Below are 24,140 nucleotides of genomic sequence, written 5' to 3' on the forward strand. Positions count from 1 at the left end.
GCAGGGGGGTTGGGAGGCAGAGGCTCAGTTCCCTGCACCCATAGGCTCACAGTGCAGCGGTGCAGCCCGGTGCTGTTACTCTCCTTGTTTGGAGCCGGGACACAGCCGTGTTCCACCACAGCTAACGAGTGCCCAGCAACTCCTCATGCCCATTACTGATAATCCCATGTGTTGCCTCTTGCCTCACGTCAGGAGGCTGCTAACAGATTCACAGAAGAGGACAAGCACCTGCACGTTGTTCAGCAGCTCTGGTAGGTCACAGCGGTGTCATTCACAGGGCTCGAATGAGTGGCCAAAAGCTGCAGCAGGAGGTGCTGTGTGTCCATAATTCAGCTCTTTGGGAAGTGCTGAGCTACAGTGATCTGCCCAACCAGGACAGACAGACAGAGAGTGAGACGGGAACAGAGGGGTTAAGGGATGTGATGGGGACAGACAGCACACTGCCCACCGGGGAAGGGGAGCAATGCACCGGGCTGGGACAGTGCATCCACCTTCAGACCCAGCCCTCCAACTGCTGCCTTCCTGTGCTGGCGCTGCCTCCTGCCTGCCTGCCTGATCCCCAGCACTACGGGCCCCATCCTGACCACTGCCTCAGAGCACTGCTGCATTGCAATCAATATACACACTAATAATGAACAGCTGCTCGTAGGTAACTATTGGCTGAAGCACGCGCACGCAAACCTTTTAGCAATCCCTTGCCAATGATCAATATGGGTATAAAAATCAGCTCAGAAATGCCAAGAGACAAACCAGGGGAGAGGTTATTTCATGCTGAATAATTCATGGGTACCGATGCAAGGCCGTGCTGGGCAGCAGCGTTTACAACTCCGAGCTGCAAAAAGCGAGCAGGGGTTGCCAAAGAGAAATGCACAAAATGCAGAATCAACATTTCACATTTCTGGAGCGGAGCATTCTCCAAACCAGGCTGCTGGCTGCAGGCTGAGCTGCTGATTGCATCCCGGCTCTCTGCACACCCGCAGCAGCGAAGCCCCCGTCGGGCATTGGCTAAGCATACGAGATTAATGGCAGCACAGCTCCTTATTAACCACGCTTGTTCAGCTAAGTCTCCTGCTTGCTCCCGTGGTGTAAGGGCTTATCTCTGCTCTGCTCTGAGCCACGCTGCCCCACAGCAGGGATGTTTCTGAAAGGTCAGCAGTAAGGAGATGGATGCACCAGCACTGCTCAGTACCCCACAAAGGGACCCCCGCATCCTCCAGACCCAGACAAGACCAGGAGCCCCAACCCAGGGCAACAGAGGGGCTCCTTCCCCTCATTAAACGGCTGCTGTGAGGCTCTCCATCAAAAAACACAAACGAGAACCACACAACAAGAAGAAGAGCCCCCTGCCAGCCATTACCTTCACCCATCCTCGAGCACAGGGACGTTATTCAGTGTGTCAATCCAACCCAGCACGGGGTGCAGCACGGAGATGGCTGCAGTGCATTCCTGTGCCTCTCTGAGAAGCTGCACGAGGACCAGGATTATAATTTTTTAGTTAATTAGTCAGGAGCTAATTCTGTTCATTAATTCTGAATGCTGCAGGGGCTGGGTTGGATTTTTTCATTGTGTCTTTTTTTTTCTTTCTCTCCAGGATCGCTGTTTATCCTTCTCACTCCCTTTCCAGCACGGCTCATTATGTGGCAGAGCTGGCTTAAGCATCACCCAACATCTCAGTGGCCCACAGGGCAACTTCGGGCTGCTCTCCATTCACAACCCACCCTCTCTAGCGTTTTCATTGGCACTTGCCCTCCAGCTCACATCCCTGGCAGCAGCTGAGGAGAGCTTTGTGATGCCATAACTCAGCATGCAGCAGAGCCCAGGTGTCTCGTACACAGTTAGCATCTCCTTTTTACCTTTCCCACTGAATGTTGGTCTCTCTTGGAGCCCACACAGGTGCTTTGAGTGGCTGGGTACAGCCATCTGCTTGCACTTGCTCTGCATCTCCATATGCCACGCTGCAGAAGTGTCCCAGCAATGGCCAATTCCCACCCAGGTCACCCTGCAGCCGCCCGCCTGCGAGGGACAGGGGTTATTTCTGGCAGCCTTACTCAGCCACCAAGCAGGAAGGGTGGGAGGGGAGGAAGGAAGGAAAGAGCACAGCCACTGCTCAAACAACACGGGGGAGAGATGGGGCCTGAGCACCCGCTGCGGCTCTGACCCATGGGACAGCTGAGTCATGCGGCCATGTCTTCCTACAGAGAGCATCACTGGGGAGCAGGGGGCAGAGGGGACACGGGGGATGCTGTGTGCTGCCAGTGATGCACCAGTAATGCTCAGATCTAGTAACAGGCCTACAGGGCAAAGCCTTGCCCTGACAACCTGTACCATGCCTTGGTTTCATAGAACCCTAGGGTTGGAAGGGACCCACGGCACCAACCTCTGCAGCTCCTTCAGCGAGACTGTCACCTTCAGGCTGTGTCCCAGCAGGAAAAGGGCAGCCAGGATGTCGGCCCACTGCACCATCTCGCCCAAGGGCCCCCCCTTCAGCACCCGTGGGCTGAAGACGTCCCCTGACTCCTCCGTCAGGAAGCCAATGTGAATCAGGATCTGCAGAGAGAGAGAGACAACAAGCTGCTGACAGCACAAAATGACTGCTGGTCCCTTTCCACTTCTGCAGGCTGAAATTACTCAGGGAAACCACTCGGGGGTAAGGACAAGTGGTCTATGTCCAATTAGCAAAGGTCCAATATTCAGTGGCCGGCTCTATCTCCACACATGCTCCATTTTCCCCATGCACACTGGGGCCTGTCCATGGATGCAGAGTACATCTCCCTGTAGAAACTGGGTCTAGAGGGCAGCAGGAAGATGTCTCCAGCATCTGCAAGGAGGAGACGTGCTGCCCCATGCCCCACTCCATGCTAACCCAGGGATGGACACCTCCTGCCAACCAAGACCCGGCTCCAAAGTCCTGCCCAGCTCCCAGCTGTGTCCTGAGCCATGGATATGGCCACTCCACTGGTAACACATCCCCAACCCCACAGACCTGCCGCTCCCATTTCCCCACGTCTTCATCCCCACATCAACCCCGCCATGCAATTGGCTCCTACATGTTTTTGGTCCCCCTGCTGTCCCTTCAGCTTCTGCTCGAGGCGCCGGGCCGCCCGCAGCCACTGCTGGGCCAGGTGCCGGATCCTCTTCTTCATGAAGCTGAGGGACTCCTTGCCCGTGCCCACCAGCTCCAGCAACGGGGCCAGGTTGCTGCGGAAAGCTGCCTGCAGGAATGGAGCACTGCTGATTGCTATCAGGCATCACAGAATCACATAACCATGAGATATCCCACCCCATTCCAACCCTCATGGGTTGGAAGGCACCCATGAGGAGCGCTGAGTCCAACGCAATGACCACCCAAAACCCAACTCTAAGTCTGAGAGTGGTGCCCAATGCCCCCATAGCTCCAGCAGCTCGGGGCGATGCCTGCTGCCCTGGGGAGTTGCTCCATGCCCACCGCCCTCTGGTGCAGAAACTTCTCACATCCAATCCGAGCACTTGTAAGAAAAATTGCCAAGGACACATTAGAGAGGAATGGTTTCACTTGGATGTTTTCCAGACCGGTGCCTCTGGCGGCATCCCACGTGGGAAAGCACCCACATGTGGCATCAGGATGGGCGCTGGGGGTTTGCTGGCACCACTGCCTCGGGGACACCACTGCCACGGCCCCAACCCCATTGTTATCCCATGGACCTTACCTGGGCACGGGGCGGCGGCGGAGGGGACGGTGCGGCCGTCTGGTTCCTCCAGGGCAGGGGAGGGCAGAACCACTCAACTTCACTGAGGTAGATGAGGAAGGAGCACTCGGTGCCATCCACGCCAAAGAATGCATAGCAGGGGTCGGAAGTCCACCTGGCCCTCATCCACTGCAAAGGGGCAAAGGAACACAAATGGGGCTCATCCACACTCCCAGCTCCCACATCCAGAGCTGTCCCTGAGGTGGTTCCAGGTGCAGAACAGCCGCCGACTGCAGCCCCCATTCGTCACCCCCCAACCAGCCTGTAGTTAATTCAACAAATCCACTTGGAGACAGCTCACTGCGCCCGCTATGTAAAATGCACCAATCACCCAGACAGGAGATCGAATTATAGCCTTCGACAATTAAATTACACTCCAAATTTACTCCGATTGTGGATGGAAAGGATGCCCAGCGCTAGGGGGCGAGGAAAACCCGGCGCCCCAGCGTTGCTTCAATATACCCTTCAGCATCCTTCCAGGTAGAATCAGCCTGGAGCTGAAAGCAGGAGGCTGGGAAGGGAGGAGAGAGGGGAAATGCTTTTAATTAGCCCATGTAAATATGTTCTCTGACAAAGAGATCACACTGCAGGCCAAACGCCGGGCTGAGTGCAAGTGTGGGGAGCACGCGGTGTCAGCCAGGACACTGCATCAGCAATGGAGGTTCTTGCCACCATAACGAGATGTGCTCCCGTGCCACGCTGAGATTATTCCCCAGACACCAGCCGTGCTCCAGATATTTAAAGAAGATATGACAGCCCTTTCTCCTCACCTTGCTGCTGTCATTAAACACAGAAAGTACAGGCAGGGGGAGGCAGCCTCACAGGGCTGGTTCTGCTGCTGCCTGCCAAGATGTGGGTATGCAGCACAGCCCCACACCTCCCCGTGGCTTCATGGCAATTGGGCACGTGGGGAGCTCCAACTCACCTCCACCTTCCCAGCGCAGTCAGGGTACTTGGGGTCCCTGGGCACCTCGCACTGGTCCCTCCTGCCATCCCCCACTGCAGAGAGACAACGCAGGTAGTGGGTGCCAAGACAAGGAACGGATGGGGCTGGAAGAGCTGGGCACCTGAGGACAGCACTCACTTTTTGCGTTCATGAGGCTATTCCGGAGAATCTGGTCTACTTTTATTGCGATGTCTGAGACGTTTTGAGCAATAGCTTGGATCCTCTCCATCAAACCGGCCGCTGGCTGGAACCTGGGAAGAAAGCAGAGAGACCCTGAAAACATCCTGAAAACCCAGGCTTGCAGAGCTGGGCTGCAGGCTGCAACACGGCAGCGCCTCATCCAGCAGGGAGCTTCAAAGAGTCCTGACTTTAAAACGGCATAAAACAGTTTTTCTGCTATTTTTTGCAGCGTGCTCATAAACAGCAAATACATCTCTGCATTTTACATCGGGAACTGCTAAATATGCGGGCGAAATCTGTTTGCATTATTTCAGACGTGCTATGCTTGAAAATCCTCCGCTGTGATTGTTGGCCTTGCAGCTCACGCAGGAAGACATGGGGAGTTAAAAAAAGGAGAAAGAACCAAAAATTGAGCAAAAGGATGGCAAAAATAGCAACAGGCATAGAAAGCCCTGAGAACCACAAACAACGACGCATGGATGGCCTCAAGTCCAATCCCACTGGCAATGAGCAGACTTCCATACCCAACGGTGAGAGCTATGGGGCAGAGGGAGATGACAGGGTCAGGGACACTGGCAGTAGACCCCAGGCTGGCACTGAGCTCCATGTCATGGCCCCATAGAGCTCATGGGCACCATCTCAACGTGGTCAAAGACCCAACGCCACTGACTCATAAGGCTGCACATGACAGCTATCGAACCGCCGCTCGCAATCAATTCCAGCTGTGTAAACAGCACCATTACCTTCCACACATCTCATGGCACAGACAGAGCAGCACGAGTGACAGAGCACAGCAAAGATGCCTGATGTCAATTAAAACCTGGTGTCAGGTATAGAAGGGCAGAGAATTCAATCCATGAGCAGTGGTGCCACATTCGACAAAGAGAGATTTCCACCCCCAATGCTCTGCTTGCCATTTCCACTGCAAACGATGCCTTGATGAGCGCCGTTATCACAGCAAATAATTTCCCCTTCTGCAGCAGCTGGGTCATGGATTTTTCTTGCTGCTGCTGGGATCACCATTTGTCGGAAAATAACCACAGGAGACGAGTCTCAAGCTGTCATGATCAACAAGTCTCGTTTATTAGGCACATTGGTATTATATTTATACAGTAGGTAATGAGGAAAGTCCAAGCAATGGCCGTTATCCTAAAGGGTGTTCATTGGTAAGGACAAGGCCTAATTGGGCCAACACGTCTCTACCGATAAGGCAGGATACTGTGGGCGGGAGCAAGGCTAGTGAGAACACAGCTGTGGCTCTTCGGCCGTCTATTTCTACCGTGAGCATAGGGGTCCGGCTCGCTAACGCCACTCCTCCAACCCCGGTCACCGTGGTAGTGGACGACTGGAGTGGCCATTCCGACGGCCATTCTCCTGGGGTAATGATCGATGTATCTGCGCCCGTGTCCAATAATCCTGTCAGAATAATGCTCTGATTTCGGTAATACAATGTGCATGGTTTCTTTGGGCGATCTGACAGGTCGATAGTGAGCAGAGTCAGTCCCCCAGTTGAGCCGAATCCTTTTTGCTCCCTCGGTTCCTGCTTTAGGGGTGTCATCCCTTTCGTTAGTTGTGGCAGCGGAACTAGCTGAGCTATCCGTTGCCCCTTGTTAATCCTTATTGGCGGGTAGGGGGTATGCGCCATAACCATAATTTCTCCTTGGTAATCTGCATCTATGATCCCAGGCAAGACAAATAGCCCCAGCATGCTGGCTGATGATCTTCCTAGCAGCAGCCCTCCCACCGCTTGTCCATTTATCATAACAGGGCCAAACAGTCCGGTAGCAATTCGGTGGGGTTGGTTGGATAAAATGGTAACATCTACTGAGGCTGCCACGTTCAGGCTGAGGCTCCCGCTTGTGGCAGGCTGGGGTTGTTGCCGTCGGGGGCGTTCGATGCTGCAGCTGCTACTTGTGTCCGGGCGCGGCTGCTGTTCGCGCTGCTCCTCGCGTTTCCCGACTTTCGGCGGCAGGCGTTGGCGTTGTGGGTGTTCGATTGACACTTGCCGCACCAGACCCCATCTGCTTGGCATTCACGGCGGATGTGTCCGACATTCCCACAGCGAAAGCACTTCATGCGGGAGTTGCCGCGCGAGTGGGGGCCCATGGAGGCTGCAGCTTGGAGGGGCGCAAGGGCTGCCAACACCTGAGTTTGAGCTGACCTCGACTGTTCCTGAAATGCCCTAGCCTGTTCTCGCAACCCATCTCCAATTTTTTGCAAGGCGCTGACTAGGGAGGCCTGGGTTCCGGAGGGGACCGTGGCAGCCTTCTCCAGTAACTCTGGGACCGACCAGTCCCCAGGTAGTGTGTTTACAAGAGACCGGGTGGTAGGGTTCCCGTTCTGTAGTACGCACTCCTTAAGCAGCGCTCCTTGCATGTATTCTGGTACGCTAGCCTTTTTGATCGCATCCATAACTTTATCCACAAAATCACCCAATGGCTCTTCCCGCCCCTGTCGTATCCCCATGTAAATAGGTGTACCTCCAGGAGCCTTTATCTTGTCCATAGCCCGTCTGGCTACGGCCATTATTTCTCAGGAGACGTCAGGCCCGGAAATTGCTTGTGCTTCTACCCGAGTCCATGCCCCAAGACCCATCAATTGTTCTACTGTTATACCTGCCAGTGGGTCTCCTGGACCTCTCTGCACTGCCACCGATACCGCGGCTTCCTGCTGCCAGTGTGCATTAAACAATATTAGTTGGAGAGGGGTATAAATTAATCTAGCTATGCCTCTAATATCGGCCGGGAGGAGTATATGCGTGCTGAATAAATATTCCATCATCTGTCTAGCCGGCTCACTGGTTACTCCGTATGTCCCCACTGTAGCCCGTAGTTGGGACAACATCTTCCAATCTAGAGTTCGAATTTCTGCTTGTATTCCGCCCTGCGGCGTGGGAGTACAAACAACTGGGAACGCAAGATTTTCTGTTGCTGCCTGCACAAGCTCATTATCTCCGCCTTCCATCCCATGTCTTGCTAACATGGTCCACAACTCCCGTCTCTCCCTGGCTATAGCCTCCGCAAGGTCAGACTCGGCACCGGGAATCGGTTCGGAGTCGCCCAGGGCTGACGGCCCTGTTGTTCGGCGCAGAGGTGCCTCCGCTGATTCCGTGACTGATCCCTCCTGTGTTCCGTTTATGGGCGCAGGGGGAGCAGAGGGTAGCATAAACGTGCGATAAGAGGGAGGGTTCGGAGTGCTATCCCATACCAACCCATAATCTTTGTTCGTTTCTTGAGCCGCCTGAGCTCCCTGAGCTGCCCTTTTCTCCGCCTGACTCATGAGTAATTCGTTATGTACCGCCTTCCATAGTTTACTCATCTTTTTCGCTGGCATGTCGTCCTCCAAAACTAACTCCCAGAGCTTATCCCCATACCGCCGCCATTCATCTAGCGTGTGTACCAAGTGAGGGTTGGCAAAGAACCCGTACGATACCGCGTGACTCAACAGGGCAGGGAGTTCCTTCTCTAGATCTAGCCCCTGAAATTGTCTCTTTCTCAAGAAGGCGGTAAATAAATCATATGCTGCTTGCCTGTCCATCCTTACCTACGTCAGCGCTGTTGCAGCCCTCCAAGCTTCAGCAGCACGTATCGGTCGAGCCCACCGCTGTGGTCACCCGAGGCGCGGAGTCCAATCTTTCACTCTTTCGCCGTCCGTCTAGCTGCGGGACCCGAACCCAACGCAGTCTCCGTTCGTGGCAGCCGAAATTCCCCGGTCTGTATCACGTCGGGGTCACCATTTGTCGGAAAATAACCGCGGGAGACGAGTCTCAAGCTGTCATGATCAACAAGTCTCGTTTATTAGGCACATTGGTATTGTATTTATACAGTAGGTAATGAGCTCATACATATTGCAAAAGCATAGCTCAGGATTGGCGGATTATGTATTGCTACATCTGACCTTTGCGGTTAGCCTTGCGATTGCTACTTCCTCATCGCTGTGTCTGCGCATCCTGTTTTTCATCCAGCTGGCTAACTTGTGACTGTTTCAAGGACGGGCTGCCCTTGCCTTTAGTCACACACTCCCTTTATGGCTGCACCAGTGGTATTCCATCATGGCCCTTGCCACGTAGCCATTCTGTGCAAACACTCTCCACAATTATAATACAAGGAGATGTCAGAAGCAGTGAGCAGAACCAAAAGGGCTACCTTGAATACCGCTGGCACAAAAATATGTGCTGATATCAGGTCCTTCCCTCTGAAGTTTTATGTTTGTTCTCCAGCAGATCACTGAACCCGAAGGCTGCGATTTAAAGTACCTCTGTCCTCAAGGCTAAAAAAATCCTGGGTTTATGAACCGATACTGCTCCGGCTGTTGATTTAAGGTCCATTCTCCAGCAGCAAGCAGCCCACATTTTTCCTCCTGGCATGGTTTATGACCATCAATACTCAACCTGCATACCTCCACGGGGAACCACATATCTTAGGCTTTTAAGAAATAATAAATGCAGAGGACACCATTGCCCCCAAGTAACTTTCAACCTTTCTGCAGAGAAGAAAGCCCAGGTCTCCTGCCAGCTGCTGTAACAGGAAGAATCCTTGTGAGACCCTGGTAAAACACAGATGCAAAAATGACCTGTGACAAGCTTAGCTTGTGAGCACAGCTTCAGTCTGAGGGCTGAGCCAGCCCTGAAAGCTCCTAAATGCCTCTTTTCTGCAGGTCTTTATCCACCAGGAAGCATTGGTCAGACCACTGTTCATGCCTGTAGAGGCCAAGAAAAGGTTGGAATGGGCAGAATAGGAGCAAACTCAAGAATTACTGAATTTAGAGCCAACGAGCCCAACCTTCTGCTCAGACAGGAGAGGGACACTGGCTTGGTGTAGATGCTCCCCATGTTTCCCCAGCACTCACAGCAGTGCAAGAGGATGGGAATGGATACATTTTCTACCTCCACCTAGAAGCCACCCCATCCCCTGATAAGGTCTAAACCAGCTTGCAAACAGCCAAGAATTTGGTGAATCCCAAAAGTCCATGTCGCTGCAGGGAAGTTGGACTAGATGAGCTCTAAAAGTCCCTTCCAACACAAATGGTTCTGTGAAAGGTTGAAGGTCTCCATCCCATCCCCAGCTGTGGGTTCCCCCAGGGTTGAGCATTGGCAAACGCGTTCACATGAGATCAGGATCACTCCAAACTCAAGGCTTTCTCTGGGCTCATCCTCACAGCCAGCCTGCGTCCTGCTGCTTCCCAAGATTTATCCCAGCATTCATGTCAGCCCGCCTGGCTCCTGCATGCTACAGCTGTTCCCCAAACACAAAGGCTTCAAGGCAGAGCCCTTTGATATTAAATGGGTGTTTGATCACGGCGTGCAAGCAGCACTTCTAGTTCTCTGGAACAAGACATCCACGTCGCGTTCAGCTTCCCACAAAGTGCAGAAGGTTTACCTAAGAGGAAACGAGAACTGAAACGGTCTGGATCAAGAAAGGGAATATTTCCTTCCCTTCAGCTCTTATGGAGCTGAAATGTCCAGCACAGTTCTTGGCGTCTTTCATCTGTTAAAAGGAAAAAATCATTGTAGAAAGCACCCAAAACAAGAAGCCACGCTCCAGCTCCCACCCCTCGCATGCTTACCACCTTCATTCCCCAAACCAGCTTTCTCCAGCACTGGAACAGAGGGTTCCATGCTTGGGGTGAAAGCTGCACCGGTGCTACAGGGCTGCAGCTCGAGCAGAACATTTCATTGAATGCATTAATGAGACGACAAGGAGGTTAAGTAGAAGTTATATCAACTATCATTAAAGTGATTTGTCTCCTGAGCAGAGGACAAGGAAATAAGACAGTTAAAAGCAAAAGCTCAAACGCAAGAAGGTTTTCCTGGAGCTCATCAGAATGTGATGCCTTACTCCCAGTAACTGGAGAAGGACAAGGTGAGGGGCCCATTCTGCTAAACGGCAGCTAAGCAGGATGGGGAGATTGTTCACCATCCAGAAACACCACAGCGAAGCGCCAGCATGGCGAAACCCAGAGCTTGCCCCCAGCCATCCCCCTGCACAGAGCCCTTTCTCCTTGCTGCTTTTTGACTGTTCCTATAGCGACAATATAAATGCCACCAAAATACACGGGGACTATGCCAGCATTGAAACTATAGTAAATTACTATAGGTTTTCTGGAACAAATTTTCCCCTTGGAACTTAAAACCATTTACTACAGCAAATACAGTACTTTTACCATCAATATTGATTTCATCTTTATTATTTTCAGATTTATACTTCCCCACGTTGATTACGATTCAGATCACACTGTGGCTTATAATGCACTGTATACAGTATTCATCTCATTCCAAAAACTGCTATTAAGACGTATCTTTCCCCACGGGCGGATCATTTGCCACATAACACAGCCAGAGGTTGAGTTTTCCTTCCCTTTTTCATACGTTAATTTGCTCCCCTTTGCTTTGCCTCTCGCCCTCAGCCCTGCCGCACCGACTCAGCCTCAGCCTGGTTATCCCTTTACAAAGCACCACGCTTTTATTGCCTTTTATATAAAGCAGCATTAGGAAAAGACAAATCTCCTCCTATTTGTGCGTTGTCTCCGTAATACAAACCTTAAGCGTGTTTGTTTGCTCATCTTATATTTCAGAATGGAATCATAGAATGGCCTGGGTTGCAAAGGACCACAACGCTCATCCAGTTCCAACCCCCTGCTATGTGCAGGGTCGCCAACCAGCAGCCCAGGCTGCCCAGAGCCACATCCAGCCTGGCCTTGAATGCCTGCAGGGATGGGGCATCCACAGCCTCCTTGGGCAGCCTGTTCAGTGCGTCACCACCCTCTGGGTGAAAAACTTCCTCCTCATATCCAACCTAAACCTCCCCGTCTCAGTTTAAAACCATTCCCCCTTGTCCTATCAGTGTCCACCCTCATAAACAGCCGTTCCCCCTCCTGTTTATATGCTCCCTTCAAGTACTGGAAGGCCACAATGAGGTCTCCCTATTTCTTCCGATCACTGCTGACTTTGGAGAGAGTGACATGGATGGAAAAAAGCAGATGTTTGGAAGGTAACACATCCACATCCCAGCACTCATACAGAGCCCTTCACCAACGGGCTTTGCTTGCTCGTGGCGATGTCTGTACAGGCGTTCGCCTCCTTACAATCATAGAATCATGGGATCATTGAGGTTGGGAAGGACTTCTAAGACCATCCAGTCCAATCTCCCACCTACCGCCAACACTGCCCACTGCCCACACCCCTCAGTGCCACATCTCCATGGTTTCTGAGTTCCTCCAGGGATGGGGACTCCACCACCCCCCTGGGCAGCTGTGCCACTGCATCACCGCTCTTACAGAGAATGTTTAAAGATTTACTGCCCAAAGACACGAGGCAGAACAGCAAACCTTCGCTCTCTGTGAATTCATATGGGGCAAACAACCTGGGGAGCGCATCTGGGGACAGGAGAGCTCCATGGGAACTCATTTGAAGCGAATATTGGGTGTTGCAGGAGCAGAGCTGAGCTACATCCAAGCAAACTGCAGAAAGGAAACCACACGCATGGCCAGCCCCAGCTGTCCAAATGACAGATCGAGTAATAAATACCGGGGCATTTTACACACCGAAGTATTTCAATTTATTTTATTTTCCATTTACAGCAGTTGATGCTGCTCACAAAAATGCATTTAAAGGGCCAGACCCTGAGCGAGCTGCAGCCCTCAAAAAGCCTCTGCCATTTTAGCAGTGAATTGCACGAAAAATAAGAGCCCTTGGCAAGAGAACAAGTCACAGCCAGAATCACAGACCTGCTGGGGGCAGCTCGCACGTACTCCAACACATTGACCAGTTCCAGTATCACAGACCTGCAACTTGCACACTCTCTGACACAAGCAGAACTCGCCAGCAGTCAAAATCATTGATTAAAATGCTCTAAGAATGCTGTAAGATGCTGAGAGATCCTTCCCAAGCAGAACACGGGGCTGCAGCTATAAGCCCAAGCCCTGTTTTCTTAGAACCATAGAATCCCAGAATGGCTTGGGTTGGAAGAGAGCTCAACAACCATCCAGTTCCAGCCCTCCTGCTGTGGGCAGAGCTGCCAATAACTAGACCAGGTTGCAGCCAGATCAGGTTGCCCAGAGCCCCATCCAACCTGGCCTTGGGTACCTCCAGGGATGGGGTACCATGAGCAGAACAGAGCCCTAAGTACAGGCAGCAGCAACTTCTGCTCCTGGGAACACGAAGGGTTATGGCTCAGTCACTTCAATGTCCATTAATGTTTACTTGACAGGGGCGTAAATCAGCTACATCTGTCTCCATGCCCAGGCAGTCTGATGCCTGCAGGCTGCTGGGAAGAGCTTTTGGTGATCCTGGGAGGCATCACCATTCCTTCATGGAAGCTGCCTTCAAGTCAGCCCCAAAGCCCCCAGTTTTGCCACACACCATTCTCCAAAATCTGTGTTGTGGGCGCCAATGGAGGATGCACCCAAATTCCATGGGTGCTTTGGGCTAGCCAGCCACCCAAGCACAGCTCAAAGCCACTTGCCCTTCATGTGTTGAGGCATCAAACCACCCCTTCTGCAAAGCAATAAGGCAGCCCCAAGGGCATCACTGCTTCGGGGTGGAAAAGCCCAAAAACAGCAGAAAGCAAAGGCTGCTGAGGAAGTGGCTGCAGCAAACCTGGAGGTGCTGGGGAGATGCAAGCACAGAAGTGATAAGAGAGAGGACCTGGGTGCTGCTGGGGGTCCCCACCATCAGCAGCAGTGCCACTGAAGCAGCTCCTTAATGGCAGCAATTTGGGGAGCCGGGTTGGCAGGATGCAGGAGCATCACCCACTTGGAGTCATACAGTGAGAATTCTAATTTCCAGGGGAATACGGAGTTGTGTAACAATTACAAGAACAAATACTCGAAGCGCGTGGAAATTAACTGAGCCTCGGCAGTAATTAAGCCTGAAGATTAATCAGCCATTAGTAAATAACAGCCTGCACGTTACCCAGTACACAGGGCCAATGGACGAGAGGGGCAGCAGGGCAGACCCCCACTCAGGACCCCGCTGTCACCTCCCACCTGAGGACAGCCCCAGCACCCAGACCTGGGCTCCTATGAGCCCCCAGCTCCCGAGTCCAGCTGGGATCAGCCCCTGCACAGCCCCTCCACCCCTCCCTAGGTTCTTTCCAGCCACACACCGGTGCTCTCACCGTGTGCTAATATTTCCCCTGCCCAGCAAACAGCTCTCCAGGAGGCTTCCATAAGTACTTCTCATTTCCTGCCCTCTGATGATTTATGAGGGTTGCATTCAATTAACAGTGGTATTGATTTTCCCGCAGCTGACTGGCAGCCTGCTCGTGCTCATCGGGAAATTCATCGCTTACCTTCCTGCATGGGCTGGGAGAGGGAAGGGCTGGAAAAGGCATTCAGCAAAATCCAGCACAATTCAGCACAACGCAGTAGATCCTGCAGCTCGTGCCTCCTATCCCAGAGAGACAAACCAGGAGCCTTCCCCCCCAAAAAACACTCATCACCTCATCTAAGGAGGATGCTGGACACTTGGGTCTATCCAAAGCTGTCCCTGAAGCATTGCAGGAGGTGGGTTTGACACACGTGAGTGCCTACAGACAGCAGTTATGGGGCAACAAGCAAAGCTTCAGGTGACTTCAGCCATGAAAAACCCTGGAGTCACTTCCAGCTGTGTCGCTCCTGACAGCTGAGCAGCTTTCCAAGCCTGCTAATTAATTATACCTTGCTTGTTTGAATTCCTCCACACACTTTCTGGGTAGAAAACCATTCCTGCAAGACTGTCATGGGGGCCCTGGGAGCATGGAACATGCTGGGGGCTGTGCTGCTGGTTGATGATCTTGAGGTCTTTTCCAACTCCAATGGTTCTATGATCCCACAGATGATCTCGAGCATCTTTCCAACCTCAATGGCTCTGTGATCTCATAGGTGACCTTGAGGATCTCCGACCTTAGTGACCCTATGATTCTATAGACCTGAGGGTCTTTTCCAACGTCAGTGATTCCATGACTCCATAGAGCACAAAGGGGCTTTGGCTCATTCCTACCCAGGAGGTGCCCCCACCTTCACTGTTTTTATGGAGATCCAACACAGCAGGAGAGCCCCTGGTAGAAGCAGGACAGATCCCACTGCTGCTCAGGAGGAGCTGCAGGAGCCCATGCTCCTGGCTGTGCTGAGCAGAGGAGGACACAGTTGTGGCAGCCGTGCTAACCAGAGGGGCTTGAAAGAATTAAATCCTTTTGAAATTATCACCCTTTAATTGTATTATCGTTCGCTGACAGCTTCAAGTCGGTCACTGGAGATCAAAGGAGGGTGTTTGTAAATGCTGCCGGGACCATCAGCCCCACCACAATGCCTTCATCTCCTGCAGACACAGAACGCAAATTCAGCCATAGCAGGGGCTGGATGGCAATGCAGGAAAATGACTGTATGGTACCAACGGGTCCACACAGCAGCTCAGTTCGATGGAGATGCTGATGGGGCTCAGCGCATGAGATCGCTTCCAGTGGTGTTTGTAGCATGCACACGGCCTCGCTCATTTGTGCTTGGGTTCATCTCACTGCTTTTGTCGTTTGGGCTGTCGTTTCCCCTCTCAAGGGGAAACGTGTAAGGAGCAAAAGGTGATGAGCTGGAAGAAGTTGATCCTGCCAAGGAGTACTCTGCTCCTGAAAATTAAGGGATCTGTAATTTCAGCCACTCAATACCATCTCAGCACAGCTACAGAATCCAGAAGATGCTTCCATGCAGTCCATGCTCTGCAATCCCACTCAGACACAGCGGGATCAGACCCCCTCAGCACAGACAGTGGCACCAAGGGCCATGATTCCCTTTGAGAAGCCCAAGACCCCCCTGGGGACGAGCAGCTTCTTGGGGCTGCTGCCACCCAACGTGAGATTTCCCTGCAAGGCGACTGCTGCCGGCTCATATAAATGCTTTTAAGTTCATCTCTGATGTACAGAAATTATTACAACCTGGAATTAATGGTTCTTTTAATGAGAAATTGGCCCAGAACATCACCAATGAGAGCGAGAGCCTTCCAGTCTAGCAGCGACGTCCCTTCCTCTCCAGGATTACTGCTGGTGCATGCAGCTAACACGCAGCCTCGCAACAATAAAATCCCCAGCACCTGACATTACAGAGGCAAATTATATTTTTCAGTGGTTAAAATTACATTACTTAAAAGGCAAAGTCATGCACTCCCAGGCTTCCTGCACAGCTTTAATTCGTGTGTGCACTCAGTTCGGCGCAGCACAGCCTTTAATTACAGGCTCTCTTACTATATTTTCCATTATAGGCGCAGAAGAGGCTCATAAGAGAAGCAGTGGGAAGAGGAATGGAAGTGATCGTGGGTACGGAGAGATGCAGAAACCCCCAATGGTGACAAGGCAGTGGGGACTGTCACACACCCAATGGGTCACCCACAACTCCATATGAGCAAAACCAACAGCACTGGGTGGAAGATGAGGGCCAGCGAGGCTGGGATTTCCCAGCCCCACCCCAAGGTGCTGGGCATGGCAACCCCTCTACAAATCCCCCAAGCTCATGATTTTGGGGACAGCAGCTGTGCATGGGGGCATCGGTGCCTCCAACTGACCTGTCCAGAGGGAAGCGCGCCTCGTCCCCTTTGTGGAAATCAGTGCCGTTCTCCAGCCTGGCCAGGATGTCCATCCTCTTCATCAGCAGCTCCAGCATGTCGCTCATCCGCCGCAGCACCCCTCGGGACTCCAGCGCGCCCATCACTGTGGGGCACAGAGAGCAAGGGGAACACGGTCACAGCCGGGCGCTGCCAGGGGGACTGAGCCGGGTGCTGAAGCAGTCTCTGCAATGCTCAGCCCCAAAGCTGCCCTCACCACGCTCCCCAGCCCTGGGCACAGTGCTTCAGGGACCACATGGTGCCCCGCTGTCCCCTCCCGGCTTTGCAGCTCCATACCTGCCCTCCTGACCAAGGGACAGAGCTCAGACTGAGCTCTGCTGCACCTGGATTTGGCTGCGGGCAATAGAACCCTGTTTGTGAGTTGCAGCTCAGCCAACTCCCAGCAGGGCAGCCCTGGGTCCCAGCCCTGGGTCCCAGCCCCATTTCACACTCCGCTAGCACAGCTCAGGTTGCTGTCGTGCTGGCAGCTGAGTTTCCTGAGCCCCATACCTTCAGCACACAGGCTCCTGGTTTGATCTTCAGCATAATGCCAGTCAGCCCAGAGCCAAGCAACTGAAAATAAAGCTCCTGTTTCATCTCAGCGCCATTCATTTCATGTTAGTAATAACTTAATCAGCACATAATCCCCCAAACTTCTCTCATTTTGCTTATCTCTGCCATTCCACTCAGATAAGCTTTGCAAAGGGCAGTGCACATTGCAGTTATGAAGCAGCAGGGGATGAGCAGGCAGCACGGGGACACACGGACACCCCACAGCATTGGCAGTGGGGCACCTCTGGGGCAGCACAAACTGTGTTCATGGCAAGAAGTCAGGGACTTCTGCTTGAATCTTTGGATGCCTGAGGTGCTGGCCAGGCTGGGGGACACAGGAGCCCCGTTTGTCTATCCCAGTGCCCAAGATAGGGTGCAGCCCTCTGAGGAGGACGTGAGCCCCAGCTTTTCCCATTAAGAAGCAGAACTGCTAACAAAGGTGCAGTTTAAAGATGTCGCAGGGGACAGAAGTGGAAGCTTAGATGCTGGAGTTCAATTTGCACTGGCCAAGTGCATCTCCAAACACAGCCCAGACGCAGAGCCAATAAAATGTAACAGCTGTGAGAGGGGCTTAAGCCAGAAAATGCACAGGGAACCCACAGCCACACTGTGCTGCTGGGAAGGGGCAAGGACAGAGCCTGGAAAGGGAGTGAAGATGATTTACAGCCACCGAGCCGGGCTGCTGCCCCAGTTTGCAGCCAGACTGTATCCGTTTAATTAAGGATGCTTGTTTAGTGGTGCTGCTCGTTTGAAATTCAAATGGCTGCTCGTACAGCCCTGGCACAGAAGCAGCTCTGCCCCTTATTAAAGCACAGAACCTGGAAAAGCCCTCCCTGAGGGACGCTCACAACCCCAGGGGCGCCCCAAGGAGAATTCCCACATCCTTCCTCCACATCCCAGTGCTCCTTCTTCCACATCCCAACTCTCCTTCTTTGGCATCCCAATGCTGCTGCTGGGAAGTGGAGTTCTCCCTTCAGGCAGCACAGCCCCTGCCCAAAAGCAGCAGTCCCAGCATGTGTTCCCCCCACCCATGCCCTCCCCTGGCTCTCGGTGATGAAGCCGAAGCTCTTCCCTACCAACCCCTCTCTTTTTCCACTGTTGGCCTTTTTGTTGTTGTTGTTGTTCCAGGAGCTTAAGGAGGATAACAAGAACAATCTGACATTTTTGGCAACGATTATTACATCTCTTGGAAAGTGTGCCTCATTAAAACCCAAAAGAAAGGAGGAAAAGTGCTGAAGCGACTCTTTTAAACACGCAGGAGCTGGGATGGATTCGTTAACCTGTGGCGGAGTGCTGCATCTGGGGGGAGCCACGCAGCCCCAGAAGGGGATCTGCAGCCTTTAAGCCATGACGAAGAGCATGGCAGGAGGCAGCAGAACCCAAAACCCATCTCAGCAGCACAAACCCCTGCAAAACAAGCCTCGCAAAGTGACTTTTCTCAGCAAAAAAACAAAACAAAACAAAACAAAAAGCAGAATACAAAAGGAGAAATATTCTAATTACCCCTGATAATCAGCTATGATGGGAAGGAAAACACAAGGAAAACTGCTCAACGGATTAATTGGAGTTTGCTAAAGTATGACAGCTCTCTGAGTGGCAGGCACTCTTTAAAGGCAATCACCGAACCTGACAGAGGTTTTCATAGCGGCACTATGAAATAATGATTGCAATCAATCATATCTTACTGGATTTCATGAGACATGCTGGTAAACACAGCGAAGGGAGGAGAATTATTTATGGTGCTTCAGAAGAGCATACAGCTAAGTAATTGGATGAAATCAGGGGAGGAAAAGAAAGCATCCCCTCAGGGCGATGGCTATTGGAAGAAGAAAGAGTTTCTCTGCAGAAGCGGTGGAACAGTCAACAGCCGACGTGTTGGGATGTGGAGGGAAGAAAAAAGTGTTTCTCTGCAGAACTGATGGAACAGCCAACGTGTTGAGATGCGGGTGGGTCCTCTCCCAGCCGTGCCGGGGAAACTGAGGCACATCTGAGCCCATCTCCCTGCTGTGAAGGCATCCCTTGGCATTGAGAAGGCAATTTGGCGGTGCATCCTTGGTGTTGGTAACATGGCTGATTTGTTGTGGATTTGTTTCCCTCCTTCTCAGACATAAGTCACATCCCTGCCTGGCTGTCTCACTACAGCTGAACGCTCTGCTACAAGCAGGGAATTTGCTCAGCGATGCTGAGATATTACTTACATCCACCGAAAATACCAGCTGAATTAATTTCAATCTAAAGCATCATTTGCTCAGCTTTGTTTCTCTCCTTTAAAGGACAACCGGAGGCTACTTAAGCTCCTCAAAAGGACAAGGTGGATTGCGGGAAGGAGCAGCTGCTCCCCGGGCTGCTCAGCAGAGCCCAGCCTTCAGCTTCGCACCATCCCAAGGGCCGCAGGGGTGGAGATGCGCTGAGGCGATCCGCGCTGCGCCGGGACGGGCACTGGCCCTGGTGCTGATCTGAAAGCACCAACCCGCCGCACACCTCTATTTACCCAAGCTATTGATTTTGGTTCAAGCAGATTAAAAGAGCAAAACAACTTGCCAAGGGCTCCTGCTAGCCCTGGCGCGTAATCCATTACAATCACAGCACAGAAATTCCGCACTCGCTGGCATTAGTTGAGCTCCAGGGCAGACATGAGCCACCCCTGGTCTGCAGCCCTAGGGAGGGACGTTGTCATAGAAAGGTTTAGGCTAGAAGGGAACTTAAAGATCACCTAGTCTAGTGTTTAGAGAAGGATACTCTTTATCAGAGAGCATAGCAACAGGACACGGGGTAATAGCTTTAAACTAAAGGTGGGGGGATTCAGAGTACATATGAGGAATATATCACAGCAAGGCCCCGGCACTGTTGCCCAGAGAGGCTGTGGGTGCCCCATCCCTAGAGATGCCTGAGGCCAGGTTGGATGCACTTTGGACAGCCTGATCTATGGAAGGTGGCTCTGCCCACAGCAGGGGTTAGAACTGGGTGGGATGTAAGGACCCTTTCAAACCAACCATTCTGCCATCCCTTCGTCACTCACCCTGGCCAGACCCCTTGAGTCACCAGCATGGGCACACCAAGAAATTGCTGCCATCTGCAAACCCACTGACATCACCTAAACTATGCAGAGGAAAACATAGACCAGTTCAGCCACTGTGAAAAGCACGAGGAGCCACACAACAGCATTCATGTCAACGACAGAGTTCAGCAGTCTTGCTCCTGCCAGCAGTCAGCGGGGAACTGGCTGCCCCATAATCAGCTAATTAAGCAGCCTTCAGTCAGTGGGGGAGGGCCGATGAAGGAGATGATATTGGCTGGGCAGCACACAATTTACCCCCTTGGATTCTTCCATCCCTTTGCCTGCTGTGGTGCAATCAGCACTAACTGCACAGCACTGGGAATGCACACTCTGGCAGGGCCGGGTGCTGCCACCCGGTCACCTCTGTCCCCCAACATGACTGCACAGAAATGTGTCACTGAAGCCCAGCGTTATGTGCATTTCTGTGCTCCATATTTCTGTACAAATAAGAAAGGGCAGGAAGCTGAGCAGTACAAACATTCATAGACAGGAGACATTGCTGCGACAGAGCTCAGAGCTGCCCCACCGCCACCCACTTTTATTACCTTTTCCCTACACATACATCCCAAGGGACAGAGACCTGAGGGCATCAGGGACAGCCCAGAAGTGCTGCCCCAAGTGACACACAGCAGGGAAAATGAGGATGCGGAGAGCAAATCTGGACCCTGGCTTTGCAGCTAGGACCCTGGTGGGGAAAAATCACTTTCAGAGGCTGCTCTGCTTCCCACTGTGTTTTATTTCCTCAAGTACCCACTGCTCCCAGGTGCGGGATGAATTTTGATTTAAGCGTGAAAGGGGTAATAAGAGCCCAGATTGCCATTAACATTCCTCCCGGCCATGGTGGGTTGTTTGCTCATCAGAGGTTGATGGAAATGCCGTTTGAGTTCCTTGCAAGCGATGGAAAATCAATTAATTGATTTAATCATCCCCTGGAAGCCACTGCTGATGGAGATAACGGAGCGGTGGGGGCCAGCAGGGCGCTGCACCCTGACACTGCTGGGATGGGGCAGGAGGGGCTGCAGTGCTCCACTCAAACCGTTGCTCCCACCCCAACCAAAGCAGCTGGATGTCCTCATTTCCCTATTTCCATGGCACACATTTCCCTGCCTGGAAGAGCAATTTAGTCAGAGCTGTAAAGTTTTACAGCTCCACTTTAAAATCCCTTTGCAGAAGCGATGTGGGGACCTGCGCAGTGCACGCACTCATTGAATGGATGGGGGCTGCTCCAAGGCCAAAGCACCCAGCAGGTTGTGGCCACAGGAGAACAGCATCGAGCCCCTTGGCTGCTGCAGGGCAGTGCCCATGGGGACACTGCATGCAGAGGACATGCTTTTAACCCAACACCACTTCTCCTGGTGCCTGCAGCAGCACAGCCAGCAGCACCCACACCCGGCAGCACCACTTTAACCAACAACTAATGAAGCCTCCCCATACTCAGCAGCAAGAGCAGTGTAAGTGATTCCTGCTGCCTCATGGAGCTGCTTCAAAGAGCCCCTGGAGCATCCGAGCATCTGTTGGGAGCGGCAGGAAGCGGGGCTGGTGGGACACAAAGCCCAGGCAGAAAAACTAAGCTGAAGGGACATGCGGGACCCACTGGGGACACGTGCCACTTAGCAGCCTTGGTGTCAACAGCACCCACCATGGGGAGCTGGCCAGCCACAGCCACGCTGCTCTGGGGGATGTCAGATGGGAAAGTCTCCTGCTGCCTTTCGAGGGAGCTCTGCGTAAGGAACATCTGAATGCAGGTCACGGTGCTGTGACAGCGGTGCTGTCCCCGTCACCTCGTGCCGCCTGGGTGAGACGCTGGCGCTCCAGCAGCACATCCTGACAAGGCACTTACAGCCACGGCGCTGCTCAGCAAACGGCATCAACAACATCCAACACAACAAAAACAGCCCTGCAGAGAATCGCAGCTCGCTCGGAATGGAGCTGGCAGTAATTACAGCCAGGTTTGCACAACTGAACCTGCCCGGCTCCGTCCCGCACTCTGCGGTGTGCCCTGTCATTGCTATGGGCTTACACAAGGCTTCGCAACCGGTTCTCCTGCTGCCTTCAGCATGCATTAAGGCAATGAGACGGAGGCATAACTTACATGGCTTCTTGAGGGCAAAGGGAGCATGAGCGCCCTGAACCACACAGCCACATGTCACATCCCCAGAGGAGCAGCCCGGGCACTTGCTCCCAGGATGCTCTCCAGCCAGAGACCTGGACAGGTTGCATACAATGGGCTGGCAAAGCCACTTCAGAGTATTTTGCTGGTCCCAAGCCAAGCTCCTGCCAAATGAACTGCATTTCTGCCTGAAAGGGTGAGAGCAGAAGTTACTCTCCCCAAGACGGAGGGATAACACAACAGATGGGAGGATGCCAGGACAGACACATCTGTGTTTCTCTACGTCTCAACAGAGCTGAGCCGTCCCCTCTCGGCTGTCCTCCCCCACCATAACCGTGTGCAGAGGGTCAGGGCCACGCACAGACCTTCCTCTCCTCCTCCTCCTCCTGAGCACAGCCAACTGCAGGGCAGCACGGCGCAGGTACTCCAGCTCTCTCTGATCATTAGTGATGCTGAGCTTGACCTTTCTGCATCTGCCGTGAGAACAAACGACGCTGTGTGGCCACACGAACCCAGCTGGGATGCACCGCAGCAGACGGAAAGGCAGCAGAAGCGGGAGTGAGAGCAAAGGGCCCCTCTGAGGGGAGCGTGTTGGCTCTCACATTTCCGTTTGGCCTCTTTGCTCCGCTCCTCAGGGAGCCATTGAAGGCACTGAACTAACATGAGATCCCGGCGTTTCATGGTGCTGTGACTTTGGAACAGCAAAGATGCCCTACAAAGCCCCGAACAACCTTCAGCATTATCTTTTGCAGCTCAGCTCCCCCTCCTCTGCCCCCTCCACGAGAATCCCTTCTCCCAAGAGGGAGAAACCACAAACGCCGAAGGACTCGGCTGTGCTGTGCAGCCCCAGACAATCCCTCTCTCCACTTCTGTGCTCATCAGTGGAAGAAATTGCTTTAAGCAGGTGAGACTCCGGGAATCGGAGCAAGGAACAGCCACAGGAGAGGCGCAGCACAACACAGCGAGAATCGCTCTGGGGAGAGCAGGGCAGGATTTCTGCCAGGTGGTGGTCAGTGCCACTTCCAGCACAAGCTGTGTCAGCTGCAGGACTTCTCCCGAGCCCTTTGTCCCATCGCAACAAACCAGAGCCATCTGGCAGCTCGGAACAGTAACACTGCCATGCACCTGTGTGCATCACAACCCCACTGACCCTGCCCATGGGCTGCTCAGCATCCCATCTGGATCCCTACCCTGCAGCCCCCAGGAGGCCAGACCCCCAAACATCTCCCTCCAACCTGGGATGGGGCAGCAGCCCCGCAGGGATGCTCTCTGTTTCCTGCTCCCCATTAAAGATTTCAGTGCTTTCCCAAGATCGTTGCCCTGTCCCAAACCAGCCCTACCCAGCACTAAAACAATCCGTGTCTGGGAGGAATAAAAACACTTTAAATGTGAAAGAGGGGGTGTGGTGAGAGCACAGACAGCTGAACCTCTCAAGTGTAGATCTGCTCCCAGTGCATCTCCCACATGGGAGATGCCTTTTGCCAATCCAGATCTTTGCTTGCAGAACAAATTCTCCCGGTGACCACATCAAAACAAAGCAACCTCAGTCTGTGTTTGTTTGGCAGCAGGATGAGGATAAAATACCACACATTCCTCGAGGTTCTTATTTATCTTTAGGACGCAAAGCCTCCACTGCCTCGAATCACCGAGCAGAGAACCCATCTGAGCAATGATTTCTGGCACACGCACAGAGATTGGGCTGGAGAGTCTCCTAGGAGGAGATTCACATATAGAAATAAAATTAAAAACGGGATTAACTTCCAGGCTGTGACATTATCCATTTCTCCTTTTCATGCTCCTGCCTTCTATCCATCTTCATTTTGGTTTTGATTGGCTGCCCGCGCGGCTCAGATGCTGAGAAAGCTCTGGGCAAGGCTGTGGCATTTCCATAAGCTCTCCTCAGAGCACAGTTTGGGTAAATGCACGTCGGGCACATTGGGATTGCAGCACCCGAGGGTCAGGGGAAGCAAGAATAGCCCCAGTGTGGCTTTGAAACCAGCACC

At 52.8% G+C, this 24,140-nt stretch overlaps 3 protein-coding genes across 19 annotated transcripts in view; all 3 read right to left on the minus strand.

Annotated features, from left to right (window-relative positions):
* Positions 1-24,140, minus strand: part of MGAT5B (alpha-1,6-mannosylglycoprotein 6-beta-N-acetylglucosaminyltransferase B) — a 59,420-nt gene that overhangs the window by 18,247 nt on the left and 17,033 nt on the right. For 13 of the 17 annotated variants that reach the window (XR_005840688.2, XR_005840686.2, XR_005840687.2 and 10 more), the window contains exons 3-8: positions 16,379-16,523; positions 4,810-4,922; positions 4,651-4,724; positions 3,687-3,854; positions 3,048-3,212; positions 2,378-2,547 (exon numbers count right to left, since the gene is read on the minus strand). Coding sequence is in view for 12 of the 17 variants with exons in the window: in XM_046902116.1 (XP_046758072.1) it covers positions 2,378-2,547; positions 3,048-3,212; positions 3,687-3,854; positions 4,651-4,724; positions 4,810-4,922; positions 16,379-16,523 (835 nt within the window). In the remaining 5 variants the exon portion in view is untranslated. Of the gene's footprint in view, positions 1-2,377; positions 2,548-3,047; positions 3,213-3,686; positions 3,855-4,650; positions 4,725-4,809; positions 4,923-5,594; positions 8,644-8,748; positions 8,788-16,378; positions 16,524-24,140 lie in introns of those variants that run through there. The other 4 variants (XM_040649657.2, XM_015295286.4, XM_015295287.4 and 1 more) reach the window with 4 other exon arrangements.
* On the minus strand, positions 5,905-8,643 carry LOC107057173 (endogenous retrovirus group K member 8 Gag polyprotein-like). Its single transcript, XM_040649661.2, has one exon. The coding sequence runs from the start codon at positions 7,375-7,377 to the stop codon at positions 6,691-6,693; it is 687 nt and encodes a 228-aa protein (XP_040505595.1). The 5' UTR covers positions 7,378-8,643; the 3' UTR covers positions 5,905-6,690.
* LOC124417293 lies at positions 7,384-8,643 on the minus strand. The gene has a single exon (XM_046902120.1). It carries the CDS (start codon positions 8,386-8,388, stop codon positions 7,384-7,386), a length of 1,005 nt encoding a protein of 334 aa, XP_046758076.1. The 5' UTR covers positions 8,389-8,643.

This window comes from Gallus gallus, chromosome 18 (assembly GCF_016699485.2).
Source record: "Gallus gallus isolate bGalGal1 chromosome 18, bGalGal1.mat.broiler.GRCg7b, whole genome shotgun sequence".
Lineage (NCBI taxonomy): Eukaryota > Metazoa > Chordata > Aves > Galliformes > Phasianidae > Gallus > Gallus gallus.

Coding starts and splice junctions, on each gene's coding strand:
- LOC107057173 (XM_040649661.2), bottom strand. CDS start 7,377: ATGGCCGTAGCCAGACGGGCTATGGACAAGATAAAGGCTCCTGGAGGT.
- LOC124417293 (XM_046902120.1), bottom strand. CDS start 8,388: ATGGACAGGCAAGCAGCATATGATTTATTTACCGCCTTCTTGAGAAAG.